The sequence below is a fragment of the Mirounga leonina genome, unplaced genomic scaffold (genome assembly GCF_011800145.1).
Source record: "Mirounga leonina isolate KUSES-001 unplaced genomic scaffold, KU_Mleo_1.0 Mir_176, whole genome shotgun sequence".
Taxonomy (NCBI): domain Eukaryota; kingdom Metazoa; phylum Chordata; class Mammalia; order Carnivora; family Phocidae; genus Mirounga; species Mirounga leonina.
Genome location: NW_023270454.1, coordinates 31,325,076 through 31,343,145, shown reverse-complemented (window position 1 = coordinate 31,343,145; position 18,070 = coordinate 31,325,076). Strand labels below are relative to the sequence as shown.

Here is an 18,070-nt window from a genome sequence, read left to right as displayed (position 1 = left end):
TTGCGTATAACACCCAGTGCTCCATTCAATACATGCCTTCCTTAATACCCATCACCAGGCTAACCCATCCCCCTACCCCCCTCCCCTCTAAAACCTTCGGTTTGTTTCTCAGAGTCCATAGTCTCTCATGGTTTGTCTCCCCCTCAGATTTCTCCCCCTTCATTTTTCCCTTCCTACTATCTTCTTTTTTTTTAAACATATAATGTATTATTTGTTTCAGAGGTACAGGTCTGTGATTCATCAGTCTTCCACAATTCACAGCGCTCACCAGAGCACATACCCTCCCCAATGTCCACCACCCAGCCACCCCATCCCTCCCACCCCCCCACTCCAGCAACCCTCAGTTTGTTTCCTGAGATTAAGAATTCCTCATACCAGTGAGATCATATGATACATGTCTTTCTCTGATTGACTCATGGATCTATGAATTACCTGTTTTGTATGCAAATTTTATATTTATATCAGAACCTGAGCTTTTGTTTTGTTTTGTTTTTTTGGTGAAAGAATCCATAGATTTCTTTGGATTCCAAAAAAGATCTAGGGCCCAGGAAAGGTTAAGAATCTCTGTCCTGTAGGATTTTGATGGACTCTTGTCTCACATTCAGGTCTTTCATCCATTTGGAGTCTGTTTTTGTGTGTGGTGTAGGGAAATGGTCCAGTTTCATTCTTCTGCATGTGGCTGTCCAATTTTCCTAACACCATTTGTTGAAAAGACTGTCTTTTTTCCATTGGACATTCTTTCCTGCTTTGTCAAAGATTAGTTGATCATAGAGTTGAGGGTCCATTTCTGGGCTCTCTATTCTGTTCCATTGATCTATGTGTCTGTTTTTGTGCCAGTACCATACTGTCTTGATGATGATAAGTGAAATAAGTCAGAGAAAGACATGTATCATATGACCTCACTGATACGAGGAATTCTTGATCTCAGGAAACAAACTGAGGGTTGCTGGAGTGGTGGGGGGTGGGAGGGATGGGGTGGCTGGGTGATAGACATTGGGGAGGGTATGTGCTATGGTAAGCGCTGTGAATTGTGTAAGACTGATGCATCACAGACCTGTACCTCTGAAACAAATAATACATTATATGTTTAAAAAAAAAAAAAGAAGAAGATAGTAGGAAGGGAAAAATGAAGGTGGGGGAAATCGGAGGGGGAGATGAACCATGAGAGACTATGGACTCTGAGAAACAAACAGGGTTTTAGAGGGGAGGAGGGTGGGAGGATGGGTTAGCCTGGTGATGGGTATTAAAGAGGACACGTACTGCATGGAGCACTGGGTGTTATACGCAAACAATGAGTCATGGAACACTACATCAAAAATGAATGATGTAATGTATGATGATTAACATAACATAATAAAAAAATTAAAAAAAAAAAAAGAATCTGTCCTGGAGGACACCCAGGGCTGCCTTATTTGAGCAGTAGGGGTCACTGCTGCTCTTTAATAATGATAGGAGGATTTTCCCTAAGAAGGATTTTCTCTTATCTTTATAAGGATAGGAGGAGTTCACCACCTAAATTATGGTGAATAATTTATTAATGTAAATATGAAGTCTGTGTAAAACCAATAGTACAAATTTTAAGAAAGGGCCTCTCTTTATTAATCTAGTTTTTTTAACTCACCAGTATACGAGATCCTTTCATTCTCTATCAGATACTTGCGTCCTTTGTTTGCCCTTAAGTAAGTGGGAGGAGGTCACATGAGTATAGATTTCAGTGTCCTTTTCATCTTTTCATCAGATTTTTCATTGAAAATGTTTTCTGATTTTTTTATACTCATAAAAAGATGGATATTATTTCTTCTTGTTACTCTCAGTTTAGAGGGTTAAATATATATAATCTCTGTAGACACTACTCTCTTTACATAAATATTCTTTAGACTTATTTGACTCAATATGTACTTTTCCCCATGAATTTCAGATTTTAGTTCTTCACTAATTCAAAAGGGAGGAATGGTGGACGTTATCATTTCTTTTTTAATTTCTAAGGTCAGAAACAGTTAAAAAGAATACTTGGACATTTCTTCCAGGAGTTTGGTCTTCGTTTATTACAATGCTAAGAATGGGCCCAAATGCTGAGGTAGTGTTAGCAAGTGGTTTCTAGAACAGAGTTAAGAAGAAAGCTTCTGAAAAAAAAAAAAAAAAAGAAGAAGAAGAAAGCTTCTGGAACCACAGGAAACAGTGAGGGAGCTATTCTTATGAATAATGCCTGGAAAGGCCTAGTGCATAATAAAGCTGCACTGTCAGTTATAAATATCTTAAGCGAGGGGTGTGTATGTGTGACAGAGAGAGAAGGGAAGTGTTGCTTATCACGGTTTTTGCTCCTACTTTGTGAAGTCCCATCCCATGTCATAAAAATAAGTGCCAAATTGAACATGATCATGACTTATATTTTATCTTTTCTTATGTTTCTATTTTGCAAAAATGTGTCAGTGTTTTTGCTGACACAGAAAAAAAATAGCAATGTGACATTTCCAGATTTCTCAGCTGAGTTCATATACTACCATGCTTGATGGTAATATTTGTTTAATTATCTTTGTTCCCCAATAGACATATGGGTTGAGTATGGTGTGATATTCATGATCACATACCCAGTATTTGGATAACTTGCAACTGGTAGACTTTCAATATTTGTTGAATGATTGGGTAAGTAAGGTGTTAAGATTTAGACACTTAAATGTGGGGATGGAAGGTTCTGAGACCTTAATTTTGATGTGGGGTTGCAGGTATGAAATCTGTAATGAAAGATACTGTGTGTCATTGTATGTGTATATTATGTGCTGAAAGATGAACTGTTTCAACAACAATTAATTTAATATTAACCCTTTTCTGTATGAAAGGCAGAGAATTGCTTGAATGAGGACAGTCTGTCTTTCTGATCATTGTAAATTTTGTGAAAGTGAATTATTCTCCACTATATTTAGGTAAGTTAGTGCCACATTTTATCTAGTTTATATAGTTCTGACATTAAAAGATACTAATTTATTTGCAAAAATATATTCTTTTTCAAAAATGGGTTTAGTTGGCAGAAAAAATTCTTGACATCAATAAATAAGAAGATTAGGCATTTTGAGTGAACATTTTCCTACTATAATTTAGGCATTTTTAAGCTTTCTTTTAAAAATGAACTATCAAAAACTAGCATTATGTTTGTGGATAAACTTTAAAAACATTCTCTTAGTCACAAACCAAGAATTCCTGCTATCACTATTATTATCCACACCTATATTTTTCCTGAAAATATTAGTTATGAAGTTAGACAAAAAGAGAAATACATGTGTAACATGGGGAATATCTGTATTTGCAAATGGCATGACTGTATACCTAAACAAACAAACAAACAAACAAACAAACAAACAAACAAGAAATCAACTGGAAAAACTACTGGAAACAAGAGAATTCACTAAGAGAGTGGAGTACAAAGTAATATTCAAAAAATCAATAGCTTTCATATATACAGTTAAAATATAATGGAGGAAATCATCTTATTTATAACAGCAATAAATGAAAAATGTGGGACACATCCCCCAAAAAAGATTTGAATCAAGGAAAATGGACAGTTATTCTTGGATTGGAAAAGTTAAAATTATAAATGTCTGCTATGCCATTAATCTAATCCTGAGCACATTTTATGGAAAATACTTTTAATTCAAGAAATAGTTATTAAGTAGTGAAAGATTTTTTAAATGAACGTTACTAAAATACTCCAAAATAAAATTAAAGTTTTTATTTTCTACGGATTTTACTGCTGGTACTATACACTTTAAGTATAAAAACTTTAGTGATTTATTGCATTGTTTGAAAACACAGCTTTTCCTTCTAATGTGAAATGTATGCTTAAAACATAGTCTGATTCCTAAAAATTTGATTTTAATTTTCCCTTGGGATTAGTTCAGCAAACTCCAGAAGCCATTTCAGCTGAACTTACCAAAAGATAACAGGGGAATGGGTACTATTAGAAGGATATCAGGTGTCTCACAAATTTGACAGAATAATCAAATGATCAAGTTTAGAGGTTTTCATTACTTCTGCTGCCAAAGTTGGTAGGCTCTCTCTCTGCTATGAATATGACATCAGGTCAGTCAACCCAATTCTTTGCTTATTTCCTTTTTTTTTTTTAAAGATTTTATTTATTTATTTGAGAGAGAGAATGAGATAGAGAGAGAGAGCATGAGACAGGGGAGGGTCAGAGGGAGAAGCAGACTCTCTGCCGAGCAGGGAGCCCGATGCGGGACTCGATCCAGGGACTCCAGGATCATGACCTGAGCCGAAGGCAGTCGCTCAACCAACTGAGCCACCCAGGCGCCCTGCTTAGTTCCTTTGAAAACATTAAATTGGGGGAGAGAAGCTGATAGGGCTACCTGAGGGAAGGAGTCTTCCACCAGCTCAAGCATCTGTGGCTAGAGGGTCAGGGTATCACTCTACTAACAGGACCACTGGAGCCCTGTGTTTCAAGGCTCATTCCAGGAGAAGGGAGCAGCACTCTAAAAGGTGTCCGTTATAGCCTTGTGGTTTTGAGTATCAATGTGACAGGAGCAGAAGAGCATCTCTGTCTTTTCTGTGGCTCTTCTGATTGGCATGGGGAGAAGAAAATGTGCTGGTGTTTCCCCATTGCCATGCTCTATACCAGCTTCCTTCAGGAAAGCAAACTGATAGCTTTCAAGTCAATAGAGGGAGACTCTCTACAAGAGACAGTGCTAGCCCCTACTCTTCTTCCCTGCAATATGCTTTCCCATTGCAAATGGCTAACCAATTACAACTGTCACTGCAATGCTGGTCTCAGGCTTGCCCAGCAAAGCTCTGGTCCAAGTTAGCCTCCAGCTCCTGCATATTAATTTTGTCTTGGATAGTGGTTCTCAAACTGTAGCTCAGGATAAGACAAGAAAAATACACAGAGATTAACAATGATTTAGTATAGTTTCTCAAATGCTATGGCTATTTAGACAGAGAGAATCACTATTTTATTCATTTAATCATTCACTCATTCATACATTCATAAACTTGTTCCATAGATATTTACAAAATACCTACCATGTGCCAAGTGTTTGACATAAACCATACAGTCATTCAAACAAGTTTCAAGCCCCAAAGCCTTTTCCTTTCAAGTCCCTTTTCTCTCTGACAGAGGTTGGGTCCCTTAGTTACTATTCCCAAAGCCTCATCTTTCCCTGACTTAAGCTCAATACATGTTATTACAAGTAGTTCCTATTTTCTGTCTTCCACTGTAGACATAAAGCTTCATGATTAGAGGGCACTTGTCTATCTTGTTCACCAAAATACCCTTGGGCCTTGGCATACTACTTCCCACACAGTAAGTGCTCTATAGATATTTGATGAACACAAATTGCCTTGTGTTCTATAGACTGGGCTTGACATGAATTGTAAAGGTATCAACAAGTGCATTGACAGTCAGTGCCCACAAGTCTGCTCTTCATGCCAGAGAGCTGCTGGGCAGGACAGATTATCTGTAATCTCTGTCACTGATTTACTGGCCTTGACTTATGTAACGGCATCAGCTAATACGAAGAACACTGCACTATTGACCTGAAAATATAACTGAACAAATAGTACTCCCTTGCTCCTCCACCAATAGCATCAACATTTTTAAAAATTTAAGTATCTTTATAAGCAGAATATCGGCAAATATATTTTTTCTCTTTGAAAATATGGTAATTTACTTTGTAAGATTAGGCACTTTAGAGTGTTAGTGTGGCTGTGTATAACTCAGTAGGAAAAAATATCTCACAAGAACTGGAATTTAAAAAACTCCTAGTCATTATCACTGCATTGGTCATGCCTTCGACACCAACAAGAATAGCCACACCCACACCCATAGATCAGAGTACAAATAAAGGCTAAGAGCGAGTGAGCTGGTCTGAGACAGGATAGCCCCAAGACATGGGCTGGGCAAAATAACAACAACAACAACCAACCAAACCAACCAAAAAGCTCCTGGTAAATTCTTTATAATGCTTAGATTTTGTTGGGCAATAGGGCATAATGGGCAGAGAGCATGGACTATAGGCTCAGACAATCCTGGGTCAAGTCCCGGTTCCGTATTTACTACCTGAATGCCTTGGGTAGTTGCTTAACCTCTCAGAGCATCAGTTTCATCACCAAAGAACTGAGTCGTTTCAGGAATGAAGTACAACAAATGATTATCAGGACTTGGCTTCTGAGGCATGGCTCAGGGAAAGCTAGTCACTCATTCATTCTCCATTTTTTTATTGAATGCCTGCCGTGTCAATCTTGGGCACAAATGTGTCCCCAGCCCCTAGCATACTACCGGTCACATAGGAGGCTTTCAAGAACTATTTGTGAAATGAACATGAAGTCTCTGCTCCTATGGAACACACATTCTGGTAGTTTCCGCCCTCTACTTTCCTGTTGATGATGGCAAGAATGCCAGTCAGAGTAGGAAAAAGGTGGGAATTTAAAGGAATTTTCATTTTATTTTATTATTTATTTATTTATTTATTTATTTTTAAAGATTTTATTTATTTGAGAGAGAGAGAGAGAGAGAAACAGCATGAGAGGGGAGAGGGTCAGAGGGAGAAGCAGGCTCCCCGCTGAGCCGGAGCCCGATGTGGGACTCGATCCCAGGACCCTGGGATCATGACCTGAGCCGAAGGCAGACGCTTAACCGACTGAGCCACCCAGGCGCCCAGGAATTTTCATTTTAATGTACAAGTACAAGATTCTATTAAATGCCAGAAGAAACTTGAAAATCCATAAACTTCTGAAAGTTAGATAATGGTTCTATTACTAGTTTCAGTGCTCGAAAATGAAGTACTACTCTGATAATGTTACCTTAAAAGAAAAAAAAATTGTTTTAGTCTTCTTATCAGATAGTCTTTTCAAATCAGCAAGAATCTGAAATCATTAACATAAGACCCTGTCCAGATTATTAAAATGAGCTTTTTCTCAGTTACGTTTTGAAGAGAAATGTTCTTGCGTCTTTTTTAAACTAATACACACATGTATTTGCTTTTATGGTCAGATGTGTATTCTTCTAAGAAAAATTAAAACTAAGCTAATCTTAAAATACAATATTAACTCAATACTGATGAATAGGACACAAATTTGGAAAAATCCAGAGGTAGTTTACTTAATTTAAACTCAATACTTTGCTTCTGTAAATTCGAGCTAAAAGAATTTGGGGGTGCAATCTCTGCTGCTCAGAGAAGAGTAATTTAGTGGGTCTCATACCATTATCAAGAATCTGCTTCCAAGCATGATTTATAGATGAAGGGATTAAGAGGTACAAATTTGCATTATAAACTAAGTCACGGGGCATGAAAAATACAGTGTAGGGAATAGATTCGATAATATCGTAATAACTGTGTATGGTGACAGGTGGTTACCGCAGTGAGCATTTCCTAACATATATATAATTGTAGAATCACTATGTTGTACACCTGAAACTGATATAATACTGTATGTCAACTCTACTTCAATTAAAAACATACTCTCCTGATTTAAACCTGGATAACCTGCTATCTTCCAAAAAATTATTTTTTAAATGTCACGAGCACGTTTTGCTTTCCGTACTCAACACACACACACACACACATGCACACACAAAAAATACTATAAAGCAACACAGTTTTTGGGATTTATTTGTGTTGTTGACTTTGAGTTCCCCATTGATTCTTGTAGGAGTTGCTAATCCTGATTGCAACAAATAAATAAATAAATGAGAGACAGGGATTTGGTGGCTTACAGGAAATAATGACAGGAAATGGGCCACATTTAGTGTCTGAGCCTCTATTTGAAATAGATGTGTGAAGGCTTCACTAAAGGTAAAATAACATTGTCTTTATAAACAATATAATGTACTGTAAAATATATATAATGTAATATAAAAATAAATGTTAATTATGTGTCCAATCACAATAATAATGATTTTGATTTAGGAATCTGTACTCTCTTAATTATTTTAACAGTGTTTGGAATTTTCTGAACACTTTAACTTACATTACCAAAGGACAAACTGTGGAAAGAAGTGAGAGCAAAAAGAGAAGTTGACATTTTCCTTTTGATGTTTGTCTATCAGAGTATAAGGCATGAGTTATTAATTTTCCTATTCTGATTAACATCTAAAAGAAAGGTTAAACACATGGTGATATAATATTATTCTTAATGTGTTGGCCTCTTAAAACTTAATTACATGATTGCCTCAAAGCATAAACGTTTGTGCTATACTTTTTGTGAACTCACAGTTTTAGTGGATTCCTTGTGAGTAGGTACAAATTTTTGTGCTTAGGTGAAAAATGTTTATTTCTTCACACATTCTTTGTAAGCCTGTGCAGCATCTACACTAATTTACTGGAAAGATGATACACATTTCTCTGAGGAATGTCCTAATTTTCCCTCGTATTGTCCAATTAAGAACTGTGGTGTTTCTAAATTCAGCCAACAGAGAATAGTTGTATGACAAGTAAATAAGTCTTGCTGGGAAGATGTTGCTTAAGTGATAAAATGGTTCAGCCAACAAGTGAACCAAAGCGTTAAATATTAACTAAGGAAGGTAACCATTTCTAAAGTGATATGTAACAAAGGACTCAGCTATATATAGGATTGAAGATCTCTCAGTGAAGTCCACAAGCAAAGGACGGTTTCTTGGAACTTCCAAAAATTTAAAACCATGAAGAATCTATTATTGCTACTATTGTGTGTTTTTACTGTTAAGTCACAAGTTCAATATTATGACGATTTGGTGACTATTTTAAACTTATTGTATTATTACTAATATTATTAATATAAAATAGAACAATGTAATCATATGAATATCTTAATGAAATTAACCTCGATTTTAGTTATGAAATTGAATTGTTAATCTCAGGGACCCATTTTATTTAAAGAATGTTACATAGTATTTCTTACATAAAAACAAAATAATAATTTCTTGTTTTCTGGTTTCTTACCTTTATTTTCCCAGGATGAAGGAGAGAGAGCTGTGGTAAGATTGTTTTTCTCACTTGTTATCCTGAGTACTGTGATTTTCATTTAATTCTAGCAATATGTTATTACAATTATGAGGACAAATCTGAGGATTTTGCGGACTATAAAATAATGAAAAAGCAGTATTTTAAGAGAAAAAGCTGTGGTAGATTACTCTTTGGTGAAGGAGAGTAATACATAGCTCCTGAAATTACTGGTGACTTATGAATGAAAATTGTAAACTAATCTAAAAGCAGAATAGACCAAATACAGTGATATAAAATGAAATAATAGGGTTTTTTCAAGTGAGAAAATCTAAATCGTAAGTAGTGTTTATTGTTATTAATAGTTATCAAACACATAGCTCAGTATAACTTATTCATTTGTGGAAGAGTTTTTCATCAACTACTATCTTTGCTGATTTATTTCTCTTGGTTTGAAGATAACAAAAATATAGAAATGTATTTAGGGAGATAAATACTTAAAGAATTTTAATTTTATTCTCAAATGAAACATGATCAAATTTCTTGTATATAACATAGTCTGTCACACTAGAAATAAAGAGTATATGATAATACTTGAAGGAAGTGATTTGTTCAGATCATTTGTTGAATTTGAAGGGAAGCTAAGTTGTTTTAATTATCAAACCATACAGATAAAAAGATAGTTGTCTGGTTAATTGCATTAGGTAAGAAGAATGTAAAGAACGTTTAAGAGTAAACTTTTATAAATACTTGGCTAAGCACTTTTACATTTCTACTCACCAGCTAATCCTTACAGAGATAGTTTACTAGTTTAGGCTCCCAAATGGATTTTCTAGTTTTTGTTTTTTCACTAAGTGATCTTCATGAAACTAAATATCCATAGAATTTCTTTAAATATTTTTAATTCCCCTTTTTCTGGTAAAGCTAGACCATCAATGCTACCTAATGGCACTATGAAATAGAAAATATTTTCTTCTACTGTAATTTGATTTGCCATAAAAGATGAGGCACATTTCATAAAATTCCTGGTAGAACAGACCAGGACCACAGGAAATATGTATATTTTCCCCAACTCCTAACATGTTATTATTTTTATTACAATTACACATATCCCAATACTATAGTGATTAGGCAGGGAGATCTGGAGCCAAATTGCCTGGGTTGGAAGCCTTGCACCCTCTCACTAAATGTTAAATATTATTATAACTTAATGAATAAATGACAGTAAAATTCAAAATAGAGTCATTGCATGACTTCTAGGCTCACAGAATAGCTGGAGAGTTTAGCTTCTGCTTCACATCTAGTCATTTGTTAATTTGTAATTAGCGTAATTTAAAAAAAAAAGTGTAATTGCTAACAAAGACTGAAGGACAATATAGTTAATCCCAGCCAACACTTTTATATTGCATTGCATATTTTCCACTTCATTACCTCCAATGTAATATATTTTAAGTTAGCAAATAATTTTAACCGCATACCTTGAGAATTATTTTAGATATGAGAAAATTATGGTGTTTGATAAAGAAATCATGTAAGAAATTTCAAGAGAATGGTTTAAGCAATAATTTCGTGGATATAAAATAAGAATAAGATTGGAATTAGTGGAGAAGCCTTTTGAACTGTAGTATCTATTATGTGTTATTGCAATAAAATAGTGAGTACTTACTATGTGTCAGGTGCTCTTTGGAGGGTGTCACATGTGAAGTCGTTTAATCTTTACAATCATCTTATACAGCAGATACTATTATTATCCCTATTTTACAGATAAGAAAACTGGAGCACAGATACCATAACTTGCCCAAGATTTTGTAGATATTAAGTGGTAGGGTCAAGATTTGAACCCAAGCAGTCTGGCTGCAGAGTACCTTATTCCTCTCCAAACATGCTAGAGTCAAAGATTGTCTTATTACAAATAAATCCCAAGTAAATTTCACTTTGAATAAATCTGTATTGCCTCTTAAATATTGTTATATAGGAGTAAGCAAATTAATCAATTCATAAAAACTGAAAGTGGGAAAATAATGAACAATGATTACAGGCATTTAGTAATCTGGATGGCTTGAGAATATTTATTCCTCCTGACAGCGTAGATGCCTTACTATTTTATGTATTCCAATGTATAGGTATCAGGAATCTAAGGTCCTTACTATTCACAATCTGATGTAGCTTTATTTTAAGGCTTCTTTTTAACAAAACTCCCTCCGGGGCAATAGCTTTTCATGCGGTTTTTCTTTCTATTGTTACTGAGGATACCTAAGCAGCCTACTGATTTACCAACAATGACTAGCCAGTTGATGGACCTTAAGCAAACCATTAATCGTGTGATAACCTAAATTATAAATAGAGTGTATTGGAGGAGCACCTGGGTGGCTCAGTCGTTAAGTGTCTGCCTTTGGCTCAGGTCATGATCCCAGAGTCCTGGGATCGAGCCCTGCATCGGGCTCCCTGCTGTGCGGGAAGCCTGCTTCTCCCTCTCATACTCCCCCTGCTTGTGTTCCCTCTTTTACTGTCTCTCTCTCTGTCAAATAAATAAATAAAAATCTTTTTTAAAAAAAAACTGAGTGTATTGGAATAGTTAAATGTCAAATCTTTGATAACACTTTACATTTTATTTCTGCCTGGTTCCCTGAAGGCCACTGTGAATGCCCGTGGTCACCGGCCCCTTGACAAGAAGAGGGAAGAGGCTCCCAGCCTAAGACCTGCCCCACCTCCCATCAGTGGAGGTGGCTATCGGGCTCGTCCAGCCAAAACAGCAGCTGGCCAAAAGAAAGTAGAAAGAAAAGCTCCTGATGCTGGGGGCTGTCTTCATGCTGACCCAGACCTGGTGGGTGCACTGATGTTTCTTGTCGTGATGGGTCTCCAATGCAGAGAATGCTTATCTTCATCATGGCTTCCTAATGTTGTCTTGACCCACATCATCATCATTTTGTTTCTTTATTTTGGACATAACTACAAAACTTACTAGGCCTTGGGTTAAGGGTTCCTTTCTAGTTTTCTTTAGTCTGAGCCCAAGATTGTAAAAATTATTCTTAATTTTGTATTTTGCCCACCTCATTTGTTCAGGTGGTAAAATTTTCATTGTCCAGTTTTATTTATTCTATGCTAAGGACTAATTTTAATCTTCATAGGAATATGTTGAGGACTCTAGAATTTCTGGACCTATATACAGAAAATCAAATTACAAGTTGTTATATTGGCTAATGATATCATTGAATTTTCACCGTGTACTATTTTCACAAATACCCATAATCTGAATCCTTTATCTAATGCCTGCTATTTTCTTTGTTTGCAGGGAGTGTTGTGTCCTACAGGATGTCATTTGCAAGATACTTTGGTAAAACAGGAAAGACCAGTCAGAAAAAGTATAGAAGAGTTAAATAACGATGTGGAGTCCGTGTCCCAGTCCTCTGCTAACACCTTTCAGTATATAACTCTGCTAAAAGAGTTATGGAAAAACAGGCAGAAACAAACAACAGGTAGATATCCTGTGTTTTATGTTTGATACTGCTATAAAATTGGAACTTCTTGAAATGCCATGGGAATGCATGATTCTGAGATCAACATTTCTAGATTAGCCTAAAGAACATCCTACTGCTTTCAGTATGAGCCTGATTTACCCTAAGGTTCTCACTTAGCCACCTTTAGCTGCAGCTTGCCATATAAGCACCATTTAGCACTTCTTCTCAGCTAGAATCATTTTCTATGAAAAATTCACCGTGAGTTCTTATTTTCATTCTCTAAGAAATTTGTGAATCAGGAGACAATATTCAGAGTCACATTTAGCATTTATAGATTTAATACTTCAGGTTTTGAATATAAGAGGGTAATCTATGATGTGCTCAATGGTATTGCAGATAGCGCTACCAAATCTTTGAATCTTGAGATCTGAATGTTGAGTGCTATTGGGTGGGTGGTTAGGAATCAGCTAGTGAGTAAGCCTGGCATAAGCATTTCAGTGAGTAGCTTATCCAAATTTGGACATTTTTCAAAGGTATCATGACATTCTTCTTATAAATTTCAAGGCTCTACTGTACTTATGTGAGATGAGTAAGTAAATCAAGTGTATCCAATCCATATGATGTTGAACTTCTGAGGTGGAAGGCCTAAACACTGCTTTCTCCTCTTTTCCTCACCAGAGAAATAAAGAACATTTTGTATTTATTATTAGGCATAATTTTTAGCTTACACCTAAGGTAAATTACTAGTATAGTAGCTAGACTTTATGTTAATTTGTATATGTCACAGGCAAAATAATTTTCTCTAGTCCAACTACATGTCATGATTGCCTGACAGTAACTCTGTGTCTATTAACTTATTCTCAGAAAATCAAAATCACGACTGTATGGTTGAATACCTGTAGTTTTTTTTATTGGGAGAAAGTGCTTACCATTCCTTCATAATTTCATTTTTCCAGAAAATGAAAATGCAGTAAACGAGTACTCCTCAGAGCTGGAAAAGCACCAATTATATATAGACGAGACTGTGAACAACAATGTCCCAACTAACCTTCGTGTACTCCGTTCAATCCTGGAAAACCTGAGAAGCAAAATACAAAAATTAGAATCTGATGTCTCAGCTCAGATAGAATACTGCCGCACTCCATGCACAGTCAGTTGCAGTATTCCTGTGGTGTCTGGCAAAGGTAACTAGTTAATAAACGTATTTCTAGAGGGTTCCAGAACAAATACTCTCTAAAAAATAAGAGAACTTCGAAAAGCTTAGTGGCTCTTCCCCAACCAATCCTAATGACATAAGAGCACATCATGAAGATATCCCTAGCACGCTGTGTTCTGACTTAGCCTAATGTATTCGCCAGTGTTTGATGAATAGGATGTAGTGTAATGATGGTGGTCTCTCCACCTGGCTAATGCGCATGTTTGCTTGGGTAGGTGGCAGAAGCATGGGTGGGCGTAGGAGTTTCTCCATCCCATGTGTTCTGGCAGGTTATGTGTATCCTAGGACATAAAAGGTGGAGAAGGGCTGTTTCATCCCCTTGGGAAATAGAACTCAAAACTGAGTTTGATTTTCAGTAAAAGGATGATTCAGTTTCTATAATTTATTCTCAAATGTCTTAAATAAAACATTCCTCAGTAATCTGTGTCATCAGTTATCTTATAAAATTGATGACTAAAGATCAAGGAGTTATGTTGTGGTTCCCTGAATATATGTTATCTTATGTTTGCAGAATGTGAGGAAATTATCAGGAACGGAGGTGAAACATCTGAAATGTATCTCATTCAGCCTCACAGTTCTATCACACCATACAGAGTATACTGTGATATGACCACAGAGAGTGGAGGTAAGTATTCCATAGCTGTTCACCTATTATGCTGTAATTATTTTGAAACCATACAATGCTAAAAAATGAGACCTAGCTTTAACATACCTAACAATGAGCCATTTGACTTGGAACTTAACCTGATATTTTAAAGGTTATAAAATATCTATGATTCACAATTCACAATTTGGGGGTAAGATAAAGCACTTGAGGTCTCCAAAGATTTTAAGTTTTCCTTTCATATTCATTTCCTTATTGTATCCATTTTGAAGCACTTAACATAGGTGGGCATAAAATAAATTAAATAGGCGAGGAATTCAGACATTCTCCCCAAAGTGAGATTATTTGTTATTGGTGAATATGTGCCATTTTTTTTTTCTTTCAACCAAAGGATGGACAGTAATTCAGAACCGTCAAGATGGGAGTGTTGACTTTGGCAGGAAATGGGATCCGTATAAACAAGGATTTGGAAATATTGCAACCAATGCCGATGGGAAAAAATACTGTGGTCTACCAGGTAAAAAGTGGGAGTACAAAATAAATTATCCTGTTGGAAAATTTTTTTATTTCCATTTAAAAACCATAGTGCTGGGAGACTGTTTTTAGGAGGTTAAGAAGAGTTTACAAAAAGATTGTGAAACTAAAGATAAGGCAAGGAAGGCAGTTTTTAATTTCCAGAGGTGTTGTTTTTGGAGAGACTTAATTTTATTTTTCCTTTAGGTGAGTATTGGCTTGGAAATGATAAAATTAGCCAGCTTACCAACATGGGACCCACGGAACTTTTGATTGAAATGGAGGACTGGAAAGGCGACAAGGTGAAGGCCCTCTATGGAGGATTCACTGTACAGAATGAGGCCAACAAATACCAATTGTCCGTGAGCAAATATAAGGGAACAGCTGGCAATGCCCTCATAGAAGGAGCTTCTCAACTGATCGGAGAGAATCAAACTATGACCATTCACAACAGCATGTACTTCAGCACGTACGACAGGGACAACGATGGCTGGTATGTATGATGTCTTTCACCCCTGCTTTAAAAGCCGCTACGAATGTTGTGATTGGGATCCTCAATGGCAGCTCATGTTATTGATAACTGTCATTTCTTGGGTGCTTCCTGGGCCCTAGCCACCATACTAAACTCTTCATGTGTCACTTTCTAAACCATTTCTGCTATAAAGTTGTCATTATTATCCTCCCTTGATGGATGAAGTTCAGAGAGACAAAGTAACTTACCCAAGGTCATACAATGATAAAAGATGGAACTGGAACTAGAGCACATTTACCTTCTGTGTAGTGAGCATTTAGATAGGTTTCTCTGTCTGTATGGTCTAAGGTATAGTACATTGGAACCTTCATTTCGTTTTCCAGGGTACTCTAATACTAAAGGAGCTGAAAGCTGACTTGTCAGTTTAAAGAAACAAATGCAGATGAGCTTGTCACCCGGCCCAGTTCTCTCTCTTTCTTGCTATAGGGCAGAGAAGGTCTTTTGTGTTTTAGTTTGATTTTACTTATAAAACCAGAGTGAAAGAGTACTGTGCACAGCACTCTTCTGTGGGTATTTTGCAAAGAATTAACTCAACAGCACTGCAGTTCTAATGACCCCAAACATTTCCTTTCAGGATAACTGCAGATCCCAGAAAACAGTGTTCTAAAGAAGATGGCGGTGGATGGTGGTATAATAGATGCCATGCAGCCAATCCAAACGGCAGATACTACTGGGGCGGACATTACAGCTGGGACATGGCAAAACATGGCACAGATGATGGAGTGGTATGGATGAACTGGAAGGGGTCCTGGTATTCAATGAAGAAGATGTCTATGAAGATCAGACCCTTCTTCCCACGGCAATAACCCCCAAAACGTAAATTTTTATTCTTCTATACGTAACACATTTTTGTATATTATGTCATTGGAATATTCTTTCACACACTGTATCCCTCTGAAGCTATCAAATGGTTGTGAGTGTGACTTTTTGGGAAAAGTATTTAGGCTAAATGACATTAAAATGGCACATGAGTTTCTTTTATATTCTTCATTTGTATTATCTCACTGAGAACTAACTGAAACAATAATTGTGGACAGTGTTCGTAATTTCAATTTCAGTTGATTGTAGAAAGTTTCAAATTAGGAAGAGGAATTTTCTGTCCTGGTTCAAAAGTCCGCTTTAAAGACTATTTATTTATGTAAGATCTGTCACACACAAAAAAACTTTTGAGAAGATTTATTAATTAAACCAGTCTCTGTTACAATAAATTAATGTATTCTTATTTTGTAATCCACATGACCAATGAATTAGGCTTTGAACTTGTGAGAAAAGAGGAATAATCACAACCTTAAGTAGCTAATAAACTAACACTGAACATATGAAGATCCAAATCTCACTCTGCATCATGGGAAAACCACTAATCTGCCATTTAGCTAGACTTTGGGATCAGAAATCTCAATAGGACAATGAGGGTTCAGTCTTCATCATTTGTTTTTTGGGAGGAATAGTGGGGTAGGAAGCAGCAGTTGCCTATTGCCCGGGAAGTTAGGCCTATTGACCTCAACTGGATCTTTGTTTTTCACATAACACCAGAACTACAGTAAAAGTAGGTTTTCTGTTCTTTCTATTTCTCTCCAGGTAATGAGTATATCAGCTCAATATTTCCTTTATCTTCTGTTCTCCCATCATTTCACTCCAAGTGCCCTGGGCAATCCTATGCCCCCCAGACTCTCCTTGCCTAATGTAGCATCATTTCCACTCATTTTTATTGAAACTTGTAGTCTGGAAGCTCATCCTCTTACCCTTGCATCTAAGCAGAGATTATTAATTTCTATCATATAAATGCTGTCACTCTCTTAATTCCTCATCAAATCCAACTTCAACTTTTACCTGGTTTCCCTGCCATAAGTCCTGTCTCACCCCTACCTATATACTCTGTTACTCTGCCATCACATATATGGTCCTAAAAATAGAACATTCTGACCAAGTTATCTTCCTGCTTAATGTCAGCTTTTGTTACCTAAATACTAAAATCCAATTTCCTTGACTGGGAGTGAAAATGATTTGCTGTTTGGTCCCAGCACCGTCTCCTGCCCCCTTCACTACACATCTACATTCTTGTCACAGTGAATTTTCCACCATCTCGGAGAAGGTTGGGCCCTTTTATATGATGTTTCCATTGTTAATAGCATCTTTCCCCCAACACTATCTGACAAATTACTGTTCATTTTTAAGCCTCAGTTTAACTGCAACTTCTCTGTTTTACATCCCTTTCTCCTTTACTAATGATGAGCTCTTACTCATCTTTGATTCCAGAATTATCAGCCTGTCAGAAAACGTGATTTTCATAAGTTCATAGATATTGGATGACAAAATTCAGTGATTATCAGGATCTCGGATAGCCCCCCCCCTTTTTTTATAGAACCCATTTTCCAATAAAGTCACACACAGAAACTTAACACACAAAATACTTGAAAGTAGAACTTTTGCAGCAAGACTGAATATAGCAGAGGTACCTGGGGGGCTCAGATGGTTAAGCATCTGCCTTTGGCCCAGGTCATGATCTCAGGGTCCTGGGATGGAGCCCTACATCAGGCTCTCTGCTCAGCAGTGAGTCTGCTTCTCCCTCTCCCTCTGTGATCTCTCTTGCTTTTGCTCTCTCTCAAATAAAATAAAGTAAAATAAAATAAAATAAAATAAAATCCTAAAAAAAAAAAAGACCGAGTATAGCAAAAGCCCATGGAATCAAGGATGGGAAAAGGGCAGGAGCCCAATCCGAGGGCAGTATCCTGCAGACCTTTGCTCAACCCCTTAAGGACTCACGGAAGATCTAACGAGCTTAAAATAAAGCCACAGATAACAACAACAACAACAAACATTAAA

General features: G+C 36.5%; 1 protein-coding gene across 2 annotated transcripts; it reads left to right on the top strand.

Annotated features, from left to right (window-relative positions):
- The first annotated feature begins 8,505 nt into the window (after positions 1 to 8,505).
- On the top strand, positions 8,506 to 16,151 carry FGB (fibrinogen beta chain). 2 transcript variants are annotated; one of them, XM_035022860.1, is made up of 9 exons: positions 8,506 to 8,716; positions 8,939 to 8,959; positions 11,557 to 11,748; positions 12,217 to 12,400; positions 13,339 to 13,566; positions 14,110 to 14,223; positions 14,594 to 14,719; positions 14,923 to 15,208; positions 15,822 to 16,151. In XM_035022860.1, the coding sequence occupies exons 1-9, from the start codon at positions 8,645 to 8,647 to the stop codon at positions 16,051 to 16,053; spliced, it is 1,455 nt and encodes a 484-aa protein (XP_034878751.1). In that variant the 5' UTR covers positions 8,506 to 8,644; the 3' UTR covers positions 16,054 to 16,151. The 2 variants fall into 2 exon arrangements, with proteins under 2 accessions (XP_034878751.1, XP_034878752.1); XM_035022861.1 differs by lacking the exon at positions 8,939 to 8,959 and having other exon boundaries at positions 8,612 to 8,716.
- The last annotated feature ends 1,919 nt before the right edge of the window (positions 16,152 to 18,070 follow it).